Source organism: Nilaparvata lugens, chromosome 3 (assembly GCF_014356525.2).
Source record: "Nilaparvata lugens isolate BPH chromosome 3, ASM1435652v1, whole genome shotgun sequence".
Classification (NCBI taxonomy): Eukaryota; Metazoa; Arthropoda; class Insecta; order Hemiptera; family Delphacidae; genus Nilaparvata; species Nilaparvata lugens.
Window position 1 is genome coordinate 55,393,085 of NC_052506.1, and position 24,354 is coordinate 55,417,438.

General features: G+C 34.8%; 1 protein-coding gene across 1 annotated transcript in view; it reads right to left on the reverse strand.

Moving 5' to 3' along the window:
* The window catches only part of LOC111056137 (pre-mRNA-splicing factor syf1 homolog), a 45,510-nt gene that overhangs the window by 10,493 nt on the left and 10,663 nt on the right, over positions 1-24,354 (reverse strand). The window contains 7 exon segments of the mRNA XM_039424081.1: positions 966-1,128; positions 4,498-4,611; positions 5,496-5,658; positions 7,521-7,741; positions 9,309-9,460; positions 10,208-10,355; positions 11,847-11,961. Coding sequence (XP_039280015.1) covers positions 966-1,128; positions 4,498-4,611; positions 5,496-5,658; positions 7,521-7,741; positions 9,309-9,460; positions 10,208-10,355; positions 11,847-11,961 — 1,076 coding nt within the window.

Here is a 24,354-nt window from a genome sequence, read left to right on the forward strand (position 1 = left end):
CTTGTGGTGTACCTCAGGGATCGGTATTGGGTCCGATCCTTTTCCTGATTTACTTAAATGATCTCTTTTCCCATAACTTTCAAGGCTCTTTAACTTCTTTTGCAGATGATACTGCGTTAGCATATTCTTCTGACAGTGAGATAAAATTGCAAGAAATGATGCAGCTGGATCTTAATGACTTGTGTTGTTGGTTCCAATATAATAAATTAGCACTAAATGCATCTAAAACTAAATTTCTCCTTATCAGCTCCTTTCAGTTTTCCAGTTTCTCTAAAATATCATAAAGTTGGTTGTAATAGTGTGTCATGTAGCTGTGATGAGATAGATCAATCTGATACAATAAAATACTTAGGTTTGATTCTTGATTATAAATTAACTTGGGATTCCCACATAAAGAAAATAAAGATGTATTTAATGTTCTTGATAAGACGATTTTATCACTTGAAGCAGTTTTTCCCTAAACATTTTCTAAGGATTATGTACTATGCATTTTTCCATTCTAAGCTTGTATACGGAATTTCCTGTTGGTCATCCACTTTTGTTTCTCATTATAAAAGTCTTGTAGTGCTACAGAAGTCTGTAATAAGAATTATACAGGGAGTTAATAGGAAGTCACATACATTTCCAATTTTCAAAGCACTGAATATGTACGTACCTCCTTTGCTAGCCACTCTACCTGAACTTAGAGCAAGGATTTGCGCTGCTGTTGAGCAAGTTTTGGACCTGAAATGCTAGTGCGAGTCTGGGAAGAAATCGTCTATCGATGGGATGTCTGCAGGATAACAAACGGAAGTCACATAGAGAATCTTTTAAGGTAAAAAAACTTGAAGTGTTTTCCTTTAAATCAACACCAAAACCAGCTGCGTACCTTGTTTAATAAGATTTATATGAATGTAAGTTGTAAATTTGTCCTTTTTGAATCAGCCGGTATATTACAAAGAGGGAAAATTAAAAAGTTGATTTACCTTTAGCGAATTTCGGTGGACAATTTTCAAGACACTGTTCAAATAAATCTCTGGACCTCTCCAGTTTGGTACCTCCATATCGATCTAAAAACTTTGTTAGGTAAGTATTCCAAACATCGTAGACATTCGGCCACTTGAACAAAGCGATTCCTTTTTCATATGCCTAGAAAATAAATCAAAATCATAGTGGAAATGAGAAAAGCGATAATATAGAATAATACAGAACAGTTAGACTGTACTTCCTAAATTTATAAGCTCGATTACTGAAAGGTTTCTAGAATCAATCAAATTGATTGAGAGTTGAATAGCTCAATACTACTCTTAGAAGTTTCTCTCTTATCTCTATCTGAACAGGCCATTGTAAGGCATCCCATTTGAGCTAAATAATCGAATTCAAACAGATTTTTAGCTGGAAATCTATTTTATTTGAATTCCTGCATTTTAAAACTAATTATTTGAAAATATAGAATAAAAAATTATATGAAATAATATATAATGGTAATATTATAAATAGTAGGTGAAAGATTTAATATTATTCTACACCAGTGGCGGCTCCAGGGTAAAATGCTTAGTACAGCCCAAATATAATGTCATCAAAACTCACCATCTATGTTATTTCTTGTAGACCAAATTCAGTTTCCTGTACTTGATGGCAGCAAACTTATCAATAATGTCCTCATGGAATGGTGTGGTGTCCATAAGCTCTTTTAGAAGTTCTTTCTCTATTGAAATGACTGCTAGATCATTTAGACGGTCTTGGTGTGTGGAATTCCGTAAATAGGTTTTTACTCTCTTCATGCAAGAGAATGATCGCTCCACTGAACAACTGGTTGATGGGATCGTCAAAATTAGTGAGAAAAGTTTATATGCCTCTTTGAAAACCTCTCTTGTGTCATTCTCAATAAATGTCTGTGTCAATTTTTCTAGGCTGATTTCTCTATAGTTTTCATCAGAATAGATGAACAAAAGTTCATTTTTCAGCCTGTTGGTATCGAAAAATGATCCATATGTATTTTTCAGATTATCCAGAGCTTGCTGAGGGAAATCCTGAGCAAACTTCTGGAAGTTGGATGCATCAGCCAGACAAAGAAAGTTGATTTTGTCAATGTCTTGGTATCGAGTATTGATTTCCATTGATATATTATTCATTATTTCAAAATATAGAAATTTCAACTTCTGTTTGTACTCTTCTTTTGAGCTCACACCTCTCTTCAGATTCACTTCTGATTTTTTTTCAGCTAGCTCGAAGTAACATTCAAAGCTGGTTTCATTTCTTTTTTCACTCATGATTTTCTTTGTTGAATCCACTTGTTTCGCACAAAAATTAATGTCCAAGTTCTTTTTCTGTAACACTTTGAATAAAATATCACAGACATGAAAAATGTCATTGAAAACGTGTGACAGGAATGTGAAAATGAAAGAATTGGAGTCTTTCAATAGCCTCCTTGCCTGCTGAATAGCTAAAATGTCACATGTTGGGTCATCTATAATGTTTTGGAAGATTTCTTTGAACCCATCCCAGTTTTCGACAACAACTTTTAACACTTTGCCATGTGATGTCCATCTTGTGTCAATACCCGATGGTATGCGTTTCATGATGACTGAGTCAGCAATGTACGTTCTTTTAGCTGACATATGAAAAAATGATGGCACAGAACATATTGTGGAAAAAAATACTCTACATTCTTTGACGCAGCTGATACTCTGTTTTAAAACTAGATTCAACCTATGTGCAAGGCAGTGTATAAAAATTGCATGAGGTGCAGATTCCTTAACTTCCGCCTGAAGTCCACGTAAATGTCCAGACATAACACTTGCACCATCATAGCATTGTGCTATTAGTTTTTGTGGGTATGAAAACTTCCTTATTGTAGAGTCCAGTAGTGTAAATAAAGCATTAGCTGTTCTGTCTGAACTAACATAAAAAATCCTAAAAATCTCTCAGTCACTTTACCTTTTTTTGATACAAATCTCAGTATAACGGAACACTGCGATGTTTATGTGATGTCTGTGGTGTCATCCACTTGAACAGAAAAAAAATCACACTTCATGATTTCATTTTCAACAGTATCTCGTAGATGATCAGAAATAATGGATAACAGTTCATTTTGGATGATCTTTGAATCACCACTGAATACATTTTTTATTTTCTCATAATGTTGTCTTGTTTCAAATGGACTTGTTTGGAGTGATAAATTTAAAAGTTCTTTGAAATTGCCTTTATTTATGGACTCACTTGATTCGTCGTGGTCTCAAAATGCTAGTTCCTGTTTTGATAGAAAAAGAACAACATCAATCGGTAACTTCATCACTATCCTGTTCAGTCTAACATTTTCATTGAATCTAGAAATGAATAGACGATAATTTTCATTCAATGCATTCGAAATAGTGTTCATATTTTTTCTAAGATTTTTCAAACCAATAGCATTCTTGATATGTTCTGTAGAACCTTCATGCTTCTGGAATGATCGCTTAGCACTTGTTAAATTATCGAAGCCCGAAAATGCCATGTTCCTTGCTTCACTCCAACAAGCAGACAGTCCCAACAAAAAAGTTTATTTAGGTATGAGCTCCCACATAACCACGAGTTACACTTATACCAAATTAATTGAAAATTTCTTCGGTGAGAACCACTTTCATCAGCCGATTTTTGTGCCACAAGAATTGGTTGTGGTCTTTTGGAGGCTAACAAATCTTTCTTGTCCTCTTCTTTCCACTTGCAGAAAGGAGTTTCTATCAGTGATAGCACTAAGTCATGTTTAGGTTCCATGATTACGTTGATCATTAAAGCATATTTACTACTAACTCACTTTAAATCACAATAATTATTTACCGTATCACTTCCAAACCGTAAAAGGATTCACGCGCGTTTTCAAAACAATCGTAACATAACCTCAACTAAGAAGTGAAGCGTGGACGCAAGCATGGAGTGGGGACTGTAGAAGCAGAGAAAAAAAAGAGTACCGTATGGGTCTTGGGGAGCTCGCTAGTTTTAACCACTCTACTAGCTCAACACATGCTTAGACCCAGGGCAGCCAAGATCCCCTCTTCAAGTATCCCCTCGGGCAGTACCTTGCCTGTGACTCATCATTTCTAGTCGCACTGAAGCTACGTAGCGTGAAAGCCGTTGTCATGGCAACCGAGCAGTAGGTGCTGCCTGCAAGTCGATTTTGGAATTGAGCTGTACCTGGCATATTATACTATGCGTAGTCAACTTTCAAAATAACTCAACACTGCAAGCATTTATATTGATGCTAATAAACAATTTTTTTTATCAAATATTGGTTCTACACTATATTCACACTCAATTAACAGATAAAATCCATCTTGGAATCGAAAATAACAGCTCATATTTTCCTATTCATCAGATACCTTAATGAAGCAATTTTATTACTATTTTCTAAGAACATTTGGTACGCCCGGCTGTACCTGGAGTCCCAAAAGAGCCGCCCCTGTTCTATACAGATTATTTTAAAAATAGAATATTGTATTTAATCTACTTCAATAGTCAATATAGAATTAAAATACTCACCCTGAATGCTTCTTCAAAGTATTTATGTTCTTCTAGAAATAGTCCATAATTTATTATAATTTGAGGCGTCGCTATCTTCAAATCGATTATTCTGTCATAAACGGATTTGCAGGACTGTGAAAAGAAAAATAGTAGGCAATAAGATAACAAGAGCGTTACTAAAGCTGCGTTTACACCACAGTTATTAACAAAATACTTGTGACCTACAGTTAATTTTTGCAACTTAATTTTTCGAATGCAACCAAAAATTTAATCCATTCCGTTCCATTCCGAAAATTTGGCACATTTATACATTTCATGAATATTCTATAGCTAGATTTTGGCACTATAGTTTATCAAGAGATTTATGGATTCAATAAGTTTATGGAGCGTTCTAGAAACGGATTTCTCATTTTTATCGATTCAATAAAGTTATTGAATGGATAAACAGTTTATGGAACGACTGAGAAACTGGGCATGAATGTGTCAAATTTTCGGTTGCAATCAAAAAATTAAGTTACAAAAATTGAATTAAAATTAGTGTAGGTCACCAGTATTTTAAAAATAGAATAGATTCAAAGTTGCACTATATTTAGCATTGCTAGCCCTCATTGTCATCCATCTGGAAAAGTAGAAACAATGCTCTCCTGTGAAATCCACTGACTTTAAAATAATCACACTATAAACAGCTAATTCAATCTGTGATGTACTTTACATTACAATCTTGATATTTTATTCTGTTTAATAGACAATTTATGCTACAAGCTTCAAGCTAATACTCCAAATGTTTTACTATTAAAAACCGTACTATAGATTGGCTATCATATAAAGACTTATACTGTATAACTCATCTTAACTCTATAAAACGAATATGACATTTCACATACTACCGAGCTATGCTTGATTATGTAGTGCCTTTGTGAGTCAATATTCTATTCTTCTAATCTATTATGTCATTTAAGATGATGTGCATGAACGAATGTGATTTTCAGTATAGATTGCATTAAAGCTATAAATACCTTGAAGGTGCCAAAGCTTTCTTCGAGATCAGCATACATGGACCACAGTTTGAGTGACTTGTAAACTCTCATCTGAACTGTTTCGGTTTCGTCATGATAGGCCACTTTCCTCGACGGCATCACTGAAGCCCGCTGTAGGATTTTCAGCGAGCCATCGTAGTTCCTGTAAAAATGTTAGTCAGCCATTAATAAACATTCGATTTCTACCTCAAAAATTGTGCATTAAAAGGAAAAGGATAGAAGTTTATAGGGTAGAAAGCTTGTACAATTCCTGAATTCAAATTAAAATTTCAAATACAATTTATTTGTTCTTTGTACAAATTCATAAATAAAATTACACAATATTAACAAAGAAAGTAATATTACAAAAGAACGTGTGATGCTCACAAAACTAAAGTCTGATTGTGAGCTTGTATTAAAAAAATAAATAGTGAAGTACAAAAGAAACATTGTAATTACAGAATAGAACTAAGTTATAAAATAGTTAGAACTGCCTGTAGTATCAAAACTTTGTAAAGGGAGTGACATTTCACACAAGTTTCTAGCACGTTGAAAATTTCTTATTCAACATAGGTCCATTCAACATGCTTTGTTAATTAAAAAAACTTACTTGGATTAAGAATACGAAAAAGTATTAAAATTACAGGAAACTGAAGAAATCGGACTTTTTTCCATGTTCATTTGTTATGAATAAATAAATTATTGATTAGTACATTCCATGATTCCAAGAGAAGTGATATTTAAAAAAAAACACAAAAAAGTTTAAAGTTACTTCCTTCAAAAGGTTCCAGTCCTTCAATTCTAAACTCTATCAGACCGATTTTTCACCGCCACTATATAGGGCCGATTTCGTGGATCCGAAATTACAAAATATGAAATAAAACATCTTCCACATACACATAAGATGGCATACATCGATTATCGGCCAAACAGGTATCTTGTTGTTGACAGGATCGCTGCAACTGGCAGGACAACATCGCTCTGTCATCGAGAGTTTTAAACGTAATTTTATCCAGAATTTGTGTTGCACTTGCAAGTTATAATTTACATGTAAAATGGTTGTGGAATACAAAAATGGATATGGTGTGTGTGTGTGTGGTGTGTGTGTGTGTGTGTGTGTGTGGTGTGGTGTGTGTGTGTGTGTTGTGTGTGTGTGTGTGTGTGTGTGTTGTGTGTGTGTGGTGTGTGTGGTGTGTGTGTGTGTGTGTGTGTGTGTTGTGTGTGTGTGTGTGTGTGGTGTGTGTGGTGTGTGTGTGTGTGTGTGTGTGTTGTGTGTGTGTGTGGTGTGTGGTGTGTGTGTTGTGTGGTGTGTGTGTGTGTGTGTGTGTGTGTGTGTGTGTGGTGTGTGTGTGGTGTGTGGGTGTGTGTGTGTGGTGTGTGTGTGTGTGTGTGTGTGTTGTGTGTGTGTGTGTGTGTGTGTGTGTGTGGTGTGTGTGTGGTGTGTGGTGTGTGTGTGTGTGTGTGTGTGTGTGGTGTGTGTGTGTGTGAACTACTATTAACACCAGAATATCGGGGATGGAATTTTACATACATGGTTGAATAATAAATTTGCCATTCTCACACTTACCGATTGTCGGCCGACATTTATCGGCTAACAGATTTATCCTCCGATTGACTGAGAATCAGCTGTTAGAGAGAACTAGCCAATTGGAGGACATTCTAGGCAATCAGTAAGTGTAAAAAGAGCTATTATAAAGGTGCGTACAGACGTACGCGCTGCGCGACACACAAACGGAACGTTAGCAGTAGCGTTGCGATCATATTACGATCGCAGGTCGCACGTTTCCAAAGAACTGGACAAGCTCCCGCCGATAACAATGGAACAATGGATGCTCGCGATCACCATACTTAGCGAATCCTTGTTCGTGGAACGAGCGTTAGTAACGTAGCGCGTAAGTCTGTACACAGCTTGAGATGCCACAATTCCACACAATATAGCAACGCTTATATCTTGTCGGCTGGATGCTCGTCTCAACTTATTTTACTCGGGTTGTAAATGATTCAGAAACAATTGTTGATAGTTACTCGTGTCTGATCTCCATCTCGGCCCACTCGCACCAGACCGAGGCGAGGTCGTCGACCTTGGTGTAGGGCACTTGAGTGGCCTTCTCCATGACGACTCGCGCATCCTCGATCTGGCCGTTGTCCTCGTAGAACTTGGCGAATGCGATCCACAGTGTGTGCAGCTTGCCCACAGCCAGCTTCGGCTCCACCGTCTGCACCGCCTCCACGTACGTGTTGATTATCTGCGAAAATGCATCAGTCAAGGGTTACATTGAGGTTGAGTTGAGTTTGAAGAAAAATGTTCAATATTTAATAAAATAAATAGAAAATAAAAATTACGATTGTTCCATCACAGATTGAATGAAACCAGTAATTTTTAATAGGTTTTTTCTCCGACATAAGATCAATCTACATTATTGAAGAGTAAAAACAATCTAAATATGTAGTGTTAGTAATTGGTCGCTATAGAGTATAGAGCTTGCTAATAGGTAGTCCTACAACAGAATACTTTGTAATGGGATCCTAAAACGAGTAATTCTACTTGCGTTTGCATACTATTCTATTTAAATGTTACATTGCATCTTTTTTATTCATGGAAACAAATTAAATAGTTAATAATTGAATTAGTTGTGGAGGTGATGTTATTGTGGTTCTTATCCATACGGTACTCAATAAAAAGACTAGATGTTTTCAAACCACAGATTTATAAAAAAAAAACGAAATAACGGTTTTGGTTGTTACACAATTATCAATCTCAGATAAACTTTTTAATAAATCTATGGTTGAACAACATCTAGTCTTTCCACTCAATAATAAAAATAGTTAATTTCATTGTTATTTTTTACACAGTTTCCTCTCGCTTCCTCATTTTGCAACTAAAATTTTTCAGTGGAACGTTAAATTGTTTAAATGCTATCCCACTCAACTCCTGTTCTACATGGATAAAGTAGATTGGTTGATTTTCCCCGAATACCGCACAGGTTGATCCGTGAAACTCAATTTTTTTGTTTTGTTAGTGATGCCCACATAAGCTATGAAACTTGTGTGTGGGTAATAGGAAGGATATTGGGAAGGGTAATGACAAGGATAACGTAGTGGACCTACAGCAATTGTTTCGAACCACCGCCAAACGATTTTTCAACTCATGAATGGGGATATACACACATATAAGGGAGTAGGCTGCTCACTTAGAGCAATATGATAACACTACGTTTAACGCTAAACCACGTTTACTTGTAAATATGGTGGCATTTATCATAATGTATTTCATATGGGGTTTAAACGAACAGCTGACAACTCCAACGGGATTAGAAGACGCATGAATCTTGAAGGTGCATTTTCGTTTGTGCGTAAATTTCCGCAGTCGACCGACGACAAGCATTCTGACATTCATATTATACAAATTTCAAGTGTGCTAAAACAGCTGATAATAATAATAATATCGAGTGACCTGGCTGACATTTATAACTTTTCATTATTTGTTTTTATTATTCAAGAATCAAACATTTCTAATAATTTCAACATATTGCCAGTTAAAAGTATAAACTCAACCTACCCCATAAAAACATAATCTTTTAGGTTATTTAGACAAATTGAAATCTACCCAATGTGAGATCCTCACCCTGTCGTGGTCGATGACGGCATTTACGCACAAACGAAAACCCAGCGATAGCTTCTAAGCAACAACTGAGCCAATTGCATCTTAATTTAAAGGCAGGCAGTTCATCAGCCGACTCAAAAATATCGAATGGGTGCTAGAGAAGAGTGGTGAAATTTGTAAAAAAAGAATTAATAATCGAAATTGCTCACCTCATGAGGTTTTCCCTCATACAATTTGACTCGTTTGAGCCATTCGTGGACGTTATGAGGATTCTGCCTCAACAGCACTGAATTCAATAGTAGGAGTCTTCTTTCTATTAGATTTTCAAATCTAGCCAGTCGCAGTTCTAAATCGACTTCGTCTGAAAAATGCATTTACAGATCAACATTGAAGTTAAGGTATTATGGATTTTGATCTGATTCCAATCAATAATGGGAATAATGAAAAACAAAAGAACTCTGAGCCACGTGTAAGCTACCAGATGCAAGACAATTTATATCTTTTAGAAATTCTTTAAGCACTCAAACAACAAAACTATAAGTAATTTTAATAATTGTGAAATTAATATTCTACAACTAAATTTAAATACTCCATGGCCTTGTACATATCAGGTAAATTTGAAAGAATAAGAAATAAAAAAGAACTAGAAAAGCACTTGAAAATGGCAAAAAATGAAATTATTTTGAAGGTTTAGCAATTTTAAGAACGTTCCTAGTCAGTCACGCTTTATTTAGAACCAAACAACAGAAAACAATCACGATTCTAAAGGACATAATTGGATTCTCAAGCAGAGTTGGCTAAAAATAATGTTTAAATACAACTAGTATTTATAAATGATTTTTATAATACAACCCTTCAATTCTAACAAAACTGCTCACAATTTTTTTTTTTTTTTAATCGTTGAGAAATTCTCCAATTCTTAAAAACATTTGATCGATTGACAGTTCGAAGTTTTGTAATCACTAGAGCAAATCTTTCAACAAGAAATTTTAGTCTGATGAGATGAGAATAATAATTCAAATTTTAACAGGTATGAAAATAAAATTGTCCTTTTTTTTCTCCAAGACAATAAAATAAACTTTTTGGAAAATTATATTTGAATAACAACCTTCTTCAGTACTGTTTGATGCTTTGGCTGCTTCTTCCATTCTTTTGCTCAAACTTAGTTCTTCGAATTGCGCGTACGCATCAAAGACCTGCGTGAAGTCTCGTACAGTAGTCACCGTTTGAATTGCTTCCTCGTAGATGTCACGAGCCTGAAAACAAAAATTCAAAATAGTTGAAATGTTTTCAAAAAAATGTTTTTAAATTACTGTGATCATATTATACGAATGTTGCAGAAGGAAAACATTGTTTTTTAAATATACAAATATATTTCCATAAAAAGAGTAGGATTTCGTTTCCTCTTAAATATTGATTCAATAGAATTTAATTTTATAATAATAATTTTGGCATTGATGTTCAAAAACGACTAATAAGCACAGTACATTAAATTTTACGTTTAAATTGGTCAAGTGGGTCGTGGGTTCGGATCCCACCGGTAGACTTTTGATCATCTCATCAATCACCCACTTATTTCATTATCCACGCACAATATGAACATTATCCGTCATTTTAAAAAATAAACATAGGACAAATTTTTGTTCTACAATATTAGTTACAGATCAAGAGTAATTAGTGTTATTAATGACCATCTAGGCCAATTAACCAAATTGAAATTACTTTTTACCAGTCACAATGAAGAAAATTCTTTCAAAGGGTGACTGACAAGTATCATATTTCGAATGCCCCCTGTGGGTTGGGGGAGTTTTGAGTCGATCAACGTACTCAGAAATGTGTAGAAAACCAGAATTCACCCACAGTATCCATGCTTGTCGTAGGAGGCGACTAAAATGGACCTGAAGGCAACTCCAGAAGTTGCCTTGCCTTCAAACCCACGGGATCTGCCCCATCAGGGCAGTTTCGGAGGGGTAAAAAGAAAAACCCAAAAGACCAGAGATGGGTGAAACTCCAGGCACAAATTTGGGTCAAGAGGCTGAGTCGAGGGTGACCGGGCGCCCTAGAGGCAGTTTGACGTCCCCTCTCTTAGCGGAACGACCTACAAAAAGGCCAGGAGTGGAACTCACGTAGGTCACGAGTTGTGGGTGGAGAGACAAAATCTCACCACTGCTCAAAGAAGGGCGGCCATTAAGCAAAACTTCTTGGGAGAGGTGAGGCCTTTGACCCAAAAATAAAAAACCTAAGAGACCAGAGTTGAGTGAAACTCTAGGCACAAATGTGGGTCAAGAGGCTGAGTCAGGGGTGGCCGGGCGCCCTAGAGGCAACTTGGTCACCCCTTCCTCAGCGGAAGGACCTACAAAGAAGGCCAGGAGTGGAACTCACGTAGGTCACGAGGACTAATCAGTCTGAAGAGACTGCCAAGCGTATCACACTGGTTTGCAAACAGGTGATGAATGGAATGTTAGAATATTTATATAGGGGAAAACTCCTGGTTCTTGTAAAGGACATAGGTATTAGTTTGCCTAACTAACATACTACTCGGGAACACAATAAGCTTCGGTTGACGTGTGGGGTTCTTTGAACCTTTGGATCCTTGAATCCGTCCCTTCAAAAACAATAAACATCATATTTCGATCATATGGTATTAATTCGAATAGTACCCTTACACTGGCTACTTTAATATATTATTTTGAAAAAATAGTACGTAATTGAAGTTGAAAGCTAATATAAATTGCTTTGAAACATACTCTTTCGAAGAGTCCACTCCTTATGTAGTAGTCGGCCAGCGAGTTCCACAGATGACCCAGTTGATCAGTGTACCTCCGCAGACCTCCTCTGATGATGGCATCCACGTTTAATGACCTACACAAAAATATCAAGTACATTGATTTAAACAGGGAGAGTAGAAATGTGTTTGTTTGTTTAAACTTGAGTATTTGCAGCTCAAAATCAAATATTAATACATATTTCAATGAAAACTAAAAATTATACAAGTGATTAAGAATTAAAACATTTTTTTATGATAGTCTATAAAAGGAAAGAATTGGCTTATACACGTACGGGATAGGAAATTCACGAATGACGCAATCACGTCTGAACTACTCAACTGATCAACTTGAAATTTTGCATAAAGATTCTTAATTTACTGAGGATGGTTAAGCTATAGGCCTATTTAAAATTTTTCAAGATTTTAGTGGGTCAGTTTTCGGTTTGTCAAGTTTTTAAATAAAAGCTTGCGGAGCTCGGGTTAGATGCTAGTTATTAATAAAAACAGAGAGATTGGAATAAAAATAATGTAAAATCAACTGATTTCACTGTGTTAAGATGAATTCCCACTTATTAGTATCTGAGTCCGTGTCCAGTTCAGTGATAATATTCTTCCCATTCCCATTCCTAAAAAAAAAACATCTTTTGGAACAAATGACTGAAACTGTCCGGCCCTAGAACGATCACATGACAACCAACCCCCACCCATCCAACAAATACAAACCTTTAAACCTGTTTTAGAATGAATTGTATATATATATATATATTATATAAACTCATGTTTTTTTTAATTATCCACTGCATACTGCTGTATATTACTGAAAGTTGATTACCCTGATCTACTTTCAGCCTACTTCTTACTACTACTTATTAATCAATAATTTGATCTTATCTACCTATATAATTATTTTACTCTATCAATTTTCTGTTTTTTTTTCTCTTAAATATTTATATTAATTAAAACTTTCACAAAATTTCCATTAATAAATAAATCCTTAGTTTAATTAATTAAATTAACGTTTTGGTAGAGAGTTAGTGGGGAGGATATTTTTAATATTCTTTCCGAAGAATGGACATTGATATGTCCAAAGCTCCGCCAATTTATGTAGATGCATAACAATATAATTATCTATAGTTATTATATTACAAATTACTTTTCATATCATATACAGTTCAATAATTATTTTCTTAGTCTATATTATGTAAATTCATCTATAATTTTGCTGTATTGTAAGCTATTGTATATAAGTGTATAAGCCAGTATATATTGTATTCTACATAAATAAAGTACTCAATCAATCAAATCAATCAATCCTATCCCCATTGGACGGCTACGGCTGAGTCGGAATAGTTCCATTAGAAGTTGGAACTCATAGAAAGAATAGGGTGTATTTCGATTAGCCCAGGTGTTCGATTATCCCAGGGGCCTGTTTCATAAAAGTTACAAGTCCTGTAATACAGGAAAAGTTCCTGTATTACAGGTAAAATTTAGAAGTTTGTGTTTCATAAACAATTTTCCCTGTAAAACAATTTACAAGACATTTGCCTGTATTACAAGTAAATAATACAGGACTTTATCATAGTTGTGTTTTATAAAAATAAACTTCCTGTATTACTGGACCTGTAAGATGTTGAATATTTTATCATTGTTTAGACTATCCTAAAACTTTTACAAGTGTAGGTAGAATCTTGAAAAGCGACATTTTGTTGAAAAGGCAACGTGTTGAAATGGATGAAGGTAGTAGTTCTAGTTCTGGTAAAGATGAATATGTTATTATTCGTAGGCCAATAATTTTCCAGGACAGAATTTCTTACAAATATGATGCAGGAAACATATCAATATTATGAACGGTTTTGATTAAGCGTTAAAGCGTTAACGCTCAATAAAGCGTTATTGAAAATATTCAGAAAATGTACGTCCATAATGTTTTATGTTTTTTACTAAACAAATTTAATTAATGTCGTTAATTTAATTATTAACATTTGATAATTAACTTTTTTGAAACATTACTACTCACATAACTGTTATAATAAGTTATGTAAGTTAAGTAAAGTTAAGTAGTTATTATAATTTCTCAACTATTTATCATTAATGAAGTTATTTTCCAGCATGAAATTCCATCGTCATCCATGTCCATCGTCAGAAATTTGATAATGTGGATAAAGTTTTTGTTCAAATATTATATTAGGCTCGCTGGTCAATGAAAACATTAATTCAAAATAAAGGAACTGTAATACAGGCGAATATTACAGGTGATTTTACAAGTGTAGAATTATTTTTATGAAACATAATTTTACAGGATTGTAAATTTCAATTTATAAGTCCTGTAATACAGGCCCTATATTACAAGGGTTTTATGAAACAGGCCCCAGGACCTGGTATAATCGAACTACTGGTTTAATCGAAGCATTCTGTCTCTATTAACCCAGTAGTTCGATTATACCAGGTCATCTAAACGATACCTTGTCTAATCGAGACACAGGACCTGGTATAATCGAGACGTGGGCTAAACGAGACGGAATGTTTCGATTAGACCAGTAGTTCGATTGTACCAGGTGTCATATATACTGTAATGGCAGAAGCACGAGCTGTGATATATATAAAGTATAGTCGGTAGCTACCATAAAAATAGAACACGCCCGGCTGAACCGTATATCTTTATTGTCAATGACTTTTCTAAATCTGAATATTCATGAAAAGTTTTGAAAATTGGTTCACTTAACAAATGATATTTTGTGATTCGAACAATAAAAAAACATGTATTTAGTCTTTTATTCAGTTTTTATGAGGAACTTTATCAGACGATGCTTCAAACACATTCTGAGATGAGACACCAATACCTAATCGAGAATTTTTTTTATTTTTAGGGTAGGAAAGTTTTGATAGCGAAGAAGTTAGATAAAGATCTAATCTTCATTTTGTATCTGAGACTTTTTTCTCCAAGATGGATAGTTTTCTTTGTACTGGCTTGGAAAGGAGAGTGACAAATAAATAAAAGTACAAAATTGTTTCCTTGCTCTTTGATTTCACTGTTATCTTGTATCAATCTTCTATTATATAAAAGGCTAAGTACCATTATTCGGAATACAGCCAAACTACTATTAGGCCTACAAACTTGAAATTTTGCACAAATATTCTTCATACTATAGGTGAGCATTAAAAAAGGATTTTGAAATCTTTTGCCTCTACCAATGATCCAAAAAAACTTATTAGAGGCATTGTGTTGTTAATACCATATGTTGAAAGTATGATTGAACGAGCGTTAGCGAGTTCTTACTTTTGACTTACTGAAGTCCAAAATCGTTGTCCGTCTGTTTGTATGTTATTCAATATCTTAGAAAGAATCAGCTTCGAATTTCGAACACGTATTGCTTGAACCTCTTCACAGGTCAAGTTCATTGGACAACAAAATTGACCCACTCCTTCGTCCTTTTTCAGGATATAAAAATAACATTGAAAGTGCTTGAGAAAAAAATGGTTGTGATTTAGTCAGCTGAAAAATTCATTGCATGAAATTACTACAGTTTTTCCATTCATTCAATCATAACATAAGCTGAGGCGGCTATCTGGGAACTATCACACAGACCGTTAGTTGTGCACAAACGCATGATTTCAGCTGGTTAATATGCAACATAATTTACAACTTTACAATTTTTACTTCAACAAACTCATACGGGTAGAGATATCAATATGCGGTTTTCGAAATTAAATGTCAACATTGAATAAATTTTATTTTCTCTTGGAACTCATATGTATAGAAATCATGTATCACATGACCACCTTCTCATTCCAATATATCAATTTGGATTCATATGAGGGTCAAAGATGTTAAAGCGACAGAGTAATTTTTGAAGAGTAACTTTTCATTTCACATAGGATTCCCAATGAAACCTACTGTCAAATTATCCTTGATGGAAAAATATTTAACTGTTTCCTTGATTTTCATTAACTCTGTATAATTAAAAGTTGCGGGTTTCAAAGATTACAATACCAACGTTAGTAGACAGTTTTGTCTTCTAACTTTGTTACAACACAACAGTTTTTGATCGAGTTCTCCAACCAAGGGGGTCACTAGTCCAGGATGATAAAAACATAGAGACTTTGTTTATTTCAAAACTTTCTATAGTTTATGGTGTCTCATATGACTGTGTTGAATAGGATAGGGCGACTCCACTGATCTCCTCTATAAATAGCAATGGTGTTTATTTACATTACAGCTGAAAACTTAATCAACCCATATCTATTATTCAAGAAAAAAACTAGGGGTCTTCAAGTCAGTCATCATCATAATATTTAGTATTATTAAATTTGAAGCTGAGATCCACCATTTTCTCCGTCAAAACAATAATTCATACTCGGACATTAGGAATGCATGAGATTTGTAAACAGGTAAAAAATGGTTTGGTGGAAATTACGTTTTTAAATAATTATTTTTTATAAAATAAATTAGAAAAATTAACAACGGAAAAATATTAAATTGTTACTTAAAGAGTAAAACTAGAAAATAATCATTGGCCTATTACAATACACCACCCAAATAATAAATTATGTTGACTGTGCTTTAATCTTGATCTTCCGGTAAGATTTTCACTTTCAAGCAATTAAAGGATTTTTGGAGCTGTAGTGATCGAAATCCTTGGACATGGTAGGTCATAAATATTGACACACTTACGGTCAGCCTCCTTAATACTATGAAATAGCAATTCCTATCTTTCCTCTCGAAAAAACAATGGTCAGTCTTCATTTCGATATTGATGGATCTTGTTGAATGGAGCTCCGAGTTGAACTTATCACACATTTTTTTAGTCTGTATTAGCATTTATAATACTAATTCATTGATTATGATTAGTTTGAGAATTCGTTGATACTTTAACTCAAAGTCCATAAAAATCACAGATATACCACGAAGTAACAAATTATTTTATAATGTGCAAAAAACTATAAATAAGCACGTCGAAAAATGATAATTTCAGTAAGATCCTTGACTATCAGTAGACACATCTTTCACTGATATTATACACTTTTTTTATTTCTATTAAAACTAGTCACTAGGACTAACCATTAATTTTGTTCTCTTATTTCTTATCCTAACATATTAATTTTTATTGCTAAAGTCTTCCAGTGAATCCTACAGTTCTATAATTTCTCTACTTTAAATTCTTTCGCTACACATTTATTCAATTTATACTTTTTTCACTTCACTAGCACTACACCAACTCGAAGGGCTTTGTTCTCTTCAACCTCCTTGTGAGTTCAGTGCTGTCTAGTAGTTGGATGACTTCGGTGTTGTCGTGTTGATGAAGACGTGACTCATGATGGGCTGCCAATCGTCTTATTTCACTGGTCACATAGGGGATGTGCAGATCTCGGTGCAAATCGCTGTTCCTTATGTACCAGGGCCCATTCACCATGTTCCGCAGTACTTTGTTCTGGAATGTTTGAATCTGATAGATGTTAGATGTTCTAGAGCAGCCTCATAGCTGAATTCCATACGTCCAGACAGATTTAAGAATTTGTTTGTAAATCAATATTTTGTTGTCCAATGAGAGATGTGATTGTCGGTCCAACAGCCAATAGATTTTACTGTATTTGAGTCCCAGCTCGCTCCTTTTCATCTTGATATGCTCCTTCCATTTCAACTTGGTGTCAAGAGTCATTCCAAGGTATTTTGCTGTGTTGCTGTGTGGTACTACATTCCCATTTAGATTTATTCGAATCGGATCATTGATATTTTTGTTTGTGAAGTTGATATGAATACACTTCATCTCATTCAATCGAATTCTCCATTTTTTGGTTCAGTCACTGAATTTGTTGCTAGCATTCTGTAGTTTTGTGGCTGCTTCTTGTACTGTTTCCCCTTCTGCAAGTATTGCAGTATCATCAGCAAAAGTAGCAACTGTCACTGCATCCAATTCAGGAAGGTCGCTTGTGTACAGCACATAAAGAACTGGTCCAAGAACACTACCTTGTGGAACTCCAGCCCTTATTTCCTTCAATTCAGTGACGTCGTCACCTTGTTTTACTCTGAATAATCTGTTGGTGATATATGATTTTAAAAGTTTTACAAATTGAGTGGGAAGAATTTTATGAAGTTTACTGATCAGTCCTTCATGCCACACTTTGTCAAATGCCTGTGCAACATCAAGGAAGATTGCTGAGCATATCGATTTTTTCTCTAATGAATTCTCTATCACATTGGTGATTCTATGTACTTGGTCCAGGGTTGAGTGCTTCTGCCTGAAACCAAATTGATGGGCTGGTAACAGATTCCTGCTACTTATGATTGGAGTCAATCTCTTCATTAGCAATTTCTCAAAAAGCTTTGAAATTACAGGTAGAAGAGATATTGGGCGGTACGATTTTGCTTCTTGGGGACATTTCCCAGGCTTTTGCAACATAATGACTTCTGCCACCTTCCAAATTGTAGGAAAATGCTGTAATCGGAGTGATACATTGAATAAATATGTTAGCATGACAATATCTTTCCTTGGAAGTTTCTTCATGATTTCACCTGTAATCAGATCAAATCCAGGTGCTTTTTTGGTATTCAGATTATATTTTATTTCTTCTTGAACCTCATTTATAGAAACTAGATCAATCTCTGTATCTAAATCATCTATTATATTTTCTTCAGGATCAATTTCAGATTGAATGTTGTTTGGCTGAAAGATTTCTTCCAGATGATTAGCAAATATATCTGCACTTTCTCTGTTGTTTCTTGCCCAAGTACCATCTGGTTTTCTTATTGGAGGGGATTGTAATATTGGTCGCTTAATTCTTTTTGTTGCTTTCCATAATGAATTATCTGTACTGGCATCAGCTGTTAAAGTTTGAAGGTAGTTATTAATGGATACCTCAGTCAGTTTCCTTATCTCTCTCCTCAATTGTTGTGTTTTATTATTCAAGATATTCTTGTCAGCAGGATCACGAGTTTGTTGCCATCTTCTTCTTGCCCTTCGTTTTTCTAAAACAAGTTGCCGAATCTCCAGGGGGTAATTGCATCCTTTTGTTTTCCTGGTGTATTGTCTGGTGTTTTTCCAGGCTGATTTCTGGATTTGCCACATGAAATTTTCTGCTGCTTCATCTAACTTCTCAGCTGTTCTAAGTGGAATATTCAAGTTGATTTCATTCTCCAACTCCACTTTAAAAGCTTCCCAGTCTGTTGTCCTGTTGACTAACATCGGTCTGTCTTCTTTCTTTATTATTCGTTCACTAAGTGTGAGAACTACAGCTGAATGATCCGAATCCAGATCAAAGCTCTCTTCAATGTCAATAAAATTACTGGATATTCTCTTTGTTATGAAGAAATCTAGACGATCTGGAGTTTTATTCAAATCTGTTGGCCAATAAGTAGGTGTCCCTGTTGAATGGAATTCGCAGCCCAGCTCCTGGATAGCTTCTCTGAGTTCTTTTCCTTTGGTAGTTGTGAGTCTTGAACCCCAATCCTTATGCTTGGCATTAAAATCTCCACCCACTATGAATATATCTCCAAGCTGAAGAAGAATATTTGTATAATCATATTTCTTTAAATTGTGACGTGGTGGAAAATATGCAGCTCCAACAAGTATTTTCTGGTTGATGGACTCTAACCCAACATCAGTTAGCTGTATTTCATCACTTTGAATACTGAAGTCTTCATGGTGTTTAATACTCTCCTTCACTATTACAGCACTGCCACCTCTTGCTTGATTTTGAGGATGAATAGTTTCGTAAACATTATATCCATTGATTTTGAAGTGAGTCTGCTCAGTTGAATGGGTTTCAGAGATGAGGCAAACATCTATATTCCGTGTCTTTAGAAATATTTCTATTTCTTGTTTTTTATTATTATTAATATTATTTATTCCATTGGCATTCCAGGTAGCAATCCTAATATCTTGTTGGCTTGCAATATTCATTTTCTAGTTTTCTTCTCGATATGTCATAGTTGTGACGTCATCTGTTTCCTCCTCCTTTTCGAACTCTGGCACGAGGAAGGTCGGCTTTTGGGAGTCGACATTCCTCACATTCCTTACATTCCTCAGCCGGATTATATGATAATTCTGCACTGAACTGTTTTTTCAGCGCAGGGCACTGAACTCGCGCACAACAATCAAAACACTGAACTCAGCACTTTAACTATTGCATACACTATTTCAACTACTCTCACTAAAAAAAAACTACGTCTGCTCGCTACGACTGCTCGATCGATACGATCGATACAGTAAATAGTATCACAAAATACTACTACTACTCACAAAATAGCTCCTAGCGTATTAATTGACCGAGCGAAGTGAGGTCTAAGATTCAAGTTTTGCATTTCTCTTTATGTTTATATTTTTGTTTAAATGTTTATATTCATGTTCCGCATTTACGGCGAAACGCAGCTATAGATTTTCATGAAATTTGACATGTATGTTCCTTTTTGAATTTCGCGTCAACGTATATATAGGGTTTTTTTTATTTTGCATTTTAAGGATAATACAAAAGGAAAAGGAGTCTCCTTTCTAACGCCAATATTACCGTAAAAAATCATACTATAGAATTATTCATCATAAATCAGCTGTCGAGTGGATTATTAATTGCATGCAATAGCGCATGCGATTAATATCTCAATGTAACTTGGTAAAAAATCAGCTGCTGTGTGGCCGATTAATCGCATGCCTATTGAATGCAATTTTTATGGACTATTAAATGAACTAATGATTGCATGCAATTAACTAAAATAACATAGTATTGTCTCTCGACCTTTCTCTGCTCTGAACTCGGGCTGACCTGTTGCCAGTATGTTTTGAAGGAGATTAGCTTTTGATGTTAGCATTTTTGACACACCAACCCCAATAGCCATTAGCCGTTTTCACAACGATAAATCGCCGACACGACATACAGACAGGGTTTACTCTGATGGACAGTATAAGAGGAGGCTGTGGTTTATAACTGCGCGAGGTCTACTGTTCATAAAACTGTAAGTTATGTATAGATTCACTCTCTCTTAATCCCTTTCTCTCAATTTTCAATCTATCTGTATAGTATCTATAATGGTAGCCTTGAATACCCTTCTCCAAGAATGAACGTGAATCAAATGAATTAAGATTATGATGCAAGACATGAGAAAGTAACTTAATATCTTTCTCCTTTTCTTTCATTAATATAATCACAGCAAAAAAACATGGGCCAGTGGGCCAAATGAATAAAACGAGTATACTAAACTTAGTACGTTCTTCCTACAGCAAGTAACTATATTACAGTAATATAGTTACTGTAGTTCTTCCTAATTAAGTCTTCTCCCTATAGTAAACACTCGCTCTAATAATAGTATTCTCTCGACTCGGAGTGAACAAACCTAATACGCTCTACCCTAAAAACAGGAGAGCTCTCTATTATTTCAGATGAATAATACACAACATATTTAATTATTTAAAAGTTCTCGCTTCCGTTAACGTCTATCTGTCTGCCTGTTTATTGTCTGTCTGTAACATACGCGTAATTAATAATACTAATTGTGAGAGCAGTTGCTATGAGGTTGACAAATTTTCTATGAAAAATGTTTTTGTTTAAAGTGTCAAATTTTTGAGTAGAAGCAACTATTAGTTTTCAATAACACTTGATTATCCAATGTACGTAGGGTAATCGTTTATTTCATGTTTGTATCATTTATGAGTATATTTAAATGTTGAGATCATCGAAACGGTTTGAGATTTATGTGCGAGTTTCGCCATCAATTTTCTTTTGAAATTCTGTATCGAATCATGTAACGCATGACCACGTTCCCATTTGAAAAATGAACTTTGATTCAAAATGATGCTGGATTCGAAATGAAGTTGGATCCATATGACAAATCCAAGATGGCGGACAAAAGTTTTGAAGTGACAGAAAGTATTATTTTTCAATTGGAATGGGAACCACATTTTATTATAAAATGTTGAAATAATACATCAAATTGAAGAGAATTGAATCCTCTAAAACCCAACGTTCAGTACTTTTTTTCGATGCATTGTTGTTGAGTAATAAGTCCTGAATGTACAAAACGTTGGAAGAAAAACTTTCTTTTCAGAGATTTTACACTTTTATAAGTGAATATCTCGAAAACTAAAGGAGATATCACAAAACTCTTCTGAAAAAAACTTGTAGGAAATTTATCTAGCTTCATTGTTGTTCAGTTAGTCTAGAAATACATTGTTTCCAAGATACATGCGTGTAAGCCAGAAAAAAACGAAACTTCTAAACCACCCTCATCCCTCAAGCACAAGGGGTAAGGATGAGGACTTTTGATATGTTTAGCTTCTAACTAGTCCAAAAAAAGCTGCAAAGTCAAATATTGTGTTTCAAACGTTCCCTCCAAATTTCCCTGTCAATCAATCTATTGTTGTTGAGCTGAAGATTTCACACTCAACACTATAACGGCTGCAACAATCGTAGGGAGATGCTTAAAATAAGGAAATAATGCATGAAGTTGAAGAGAATATGATGCTCTATGAGCTCATGATTAGCACGGATTTTCTCAATCAATAGTTGAAAAGTTATAAGGCCAAAAAGATTGAAAAACCGGAGCCGGAAGGGATTTTCTTCAAAATGTGACACCTTAGAGAGCTCATACCTAGAAAACTAAAAGAGATTTAGGAAAATGTTACAGATAGAACTTGTAGGCTAATTTTTAAGCTTTAATTTTGTATTTGACGATAATTTCCAAAAGACGCATATTGTTTGAGATATGTGCAAAAAACTAAAATAAGGTACTTTCAAATCCCCCACCCCCTTAGCACAGGGGTAAGAGTGAGGGCTTTTGATATGTTTACCTCCTCACTATCCTCAAAAGAGCTGCGGGTTCAAAAATTGTGTTCCAAACTTTTCTCTCTATAATCTTCTGTTGACTGGAAAATAGGGTTTGTATCAATGTCATATTACAACAATTTTGAAACATTGATGGTTAAATCCACTTATAAGAGCTGAACGAGTGAACTTAATTCACATTTTTTCTTACTGTTACAATCACGAGATATCACTTCTGAAGTGTACCAAATTTCAATTATTTTAATCAACATTTAAATAGTGGAATGGCATTGGTAATGAAAAGGTATACATGAAAAAGGACCATTTTACAAGGAACTGACTGTACCTCGAGCAATCTACACATTTGACTTTACAAAATTCCACAACCTGGTGTAATCGCACACCTCGACTAATCGGAATATAAGTCAGGAATGTCTCGATTAGACCAGGTCCTGTGTCTCGATTAGACCAGGTTTCGTTTATACCACCTGTGGTACAATCGAACTACTCTGTTAATCGAAGCATTCCATCTTGATTAACCCAGTAGTTCGATTGTACCAGGTTTTCAGCTTCATTATAGAATAGGACCTGGTATAATCGAAACCTGGTCTAATCGAGACACTCCCGAAGAATACTGTATATCACTGAACCGGACTCGGAATCAAACACAGATATGTAGGAATCCAGTTCAAATCTTCAATGTTGTTGAAAACTACAATTAGACTAGTAGTTCTGTGAACAGTAGACTTCACGCAGTATTCTCATCCACAAGTACCTGATGTCACCTGTTTTAAATGTTAACAAACTCAGTTCACGTTTGAATTTGTTTTCCTTATGATATAATTCATCCAGTTCCGTGATAATCTTTCCATCTGATAAAAATTATTTTTTTACAATCAAAAATATTATAATTTCTTCCGCATTATTTAGTTCATTTGATTATTTTTAATCACCTATTAAATTACTTTTTTCAAATGTGAGAATATTGATACTGATGGGCACGCATAATAATACAATGACTGCAAAACAAAATATTGAAACCAAAGACCTTAAAGATGCATACCTCTTTAAGGTATTTGATTGAAACTATAGGCCTTATACAGAAATAGACTGGCTTCTCCAGACATTTGTGTAATCACTGGTCAGCTGATTGATTATGAATAATTCTATAGTCTGATTAATCCTATCTTTTCAGAGTAGATGAAATTTTATATAATATATAGTGATATCGGAGTATGGAGGATATCCTTTTCTTTTCATATCATCCTTAAAATGCAAAATTTCAAAAAACCTTGTGTATACATCGACGCGCAGTTGAAAAAGGAATATTTCTGCAAAATCTCATACAATTCTATCAACGCGTTTGGCCGTAATTGCGTTACATACAGACAGACAAAAGAAAATCCGAGTTAAAACATAGACCTCACTACGTTCGGTCAACTAGTAGTTCATGAATAACCTCGCTCATGAATAGCCTACAACTTTCAAACTAATGAGAAGGGCCATTAAGAAAGTACAGTTTATTGTGAAGATTTATCCATGTCATCTATTATTTTCTCCATTGAAAGTGCTAAAGACATTGTTTCCAGGGACACCGGACTTATAAATGTCTCTCAAGGAGGTACCTTCATATCGTCCAAATATTTACAATATTACAAATTTTCTAACAATTAATTATAAGAAATCGGTCAACTGACAGAAGAATGGAATATGCAGTAGGCAATTTAGACTATGAATCG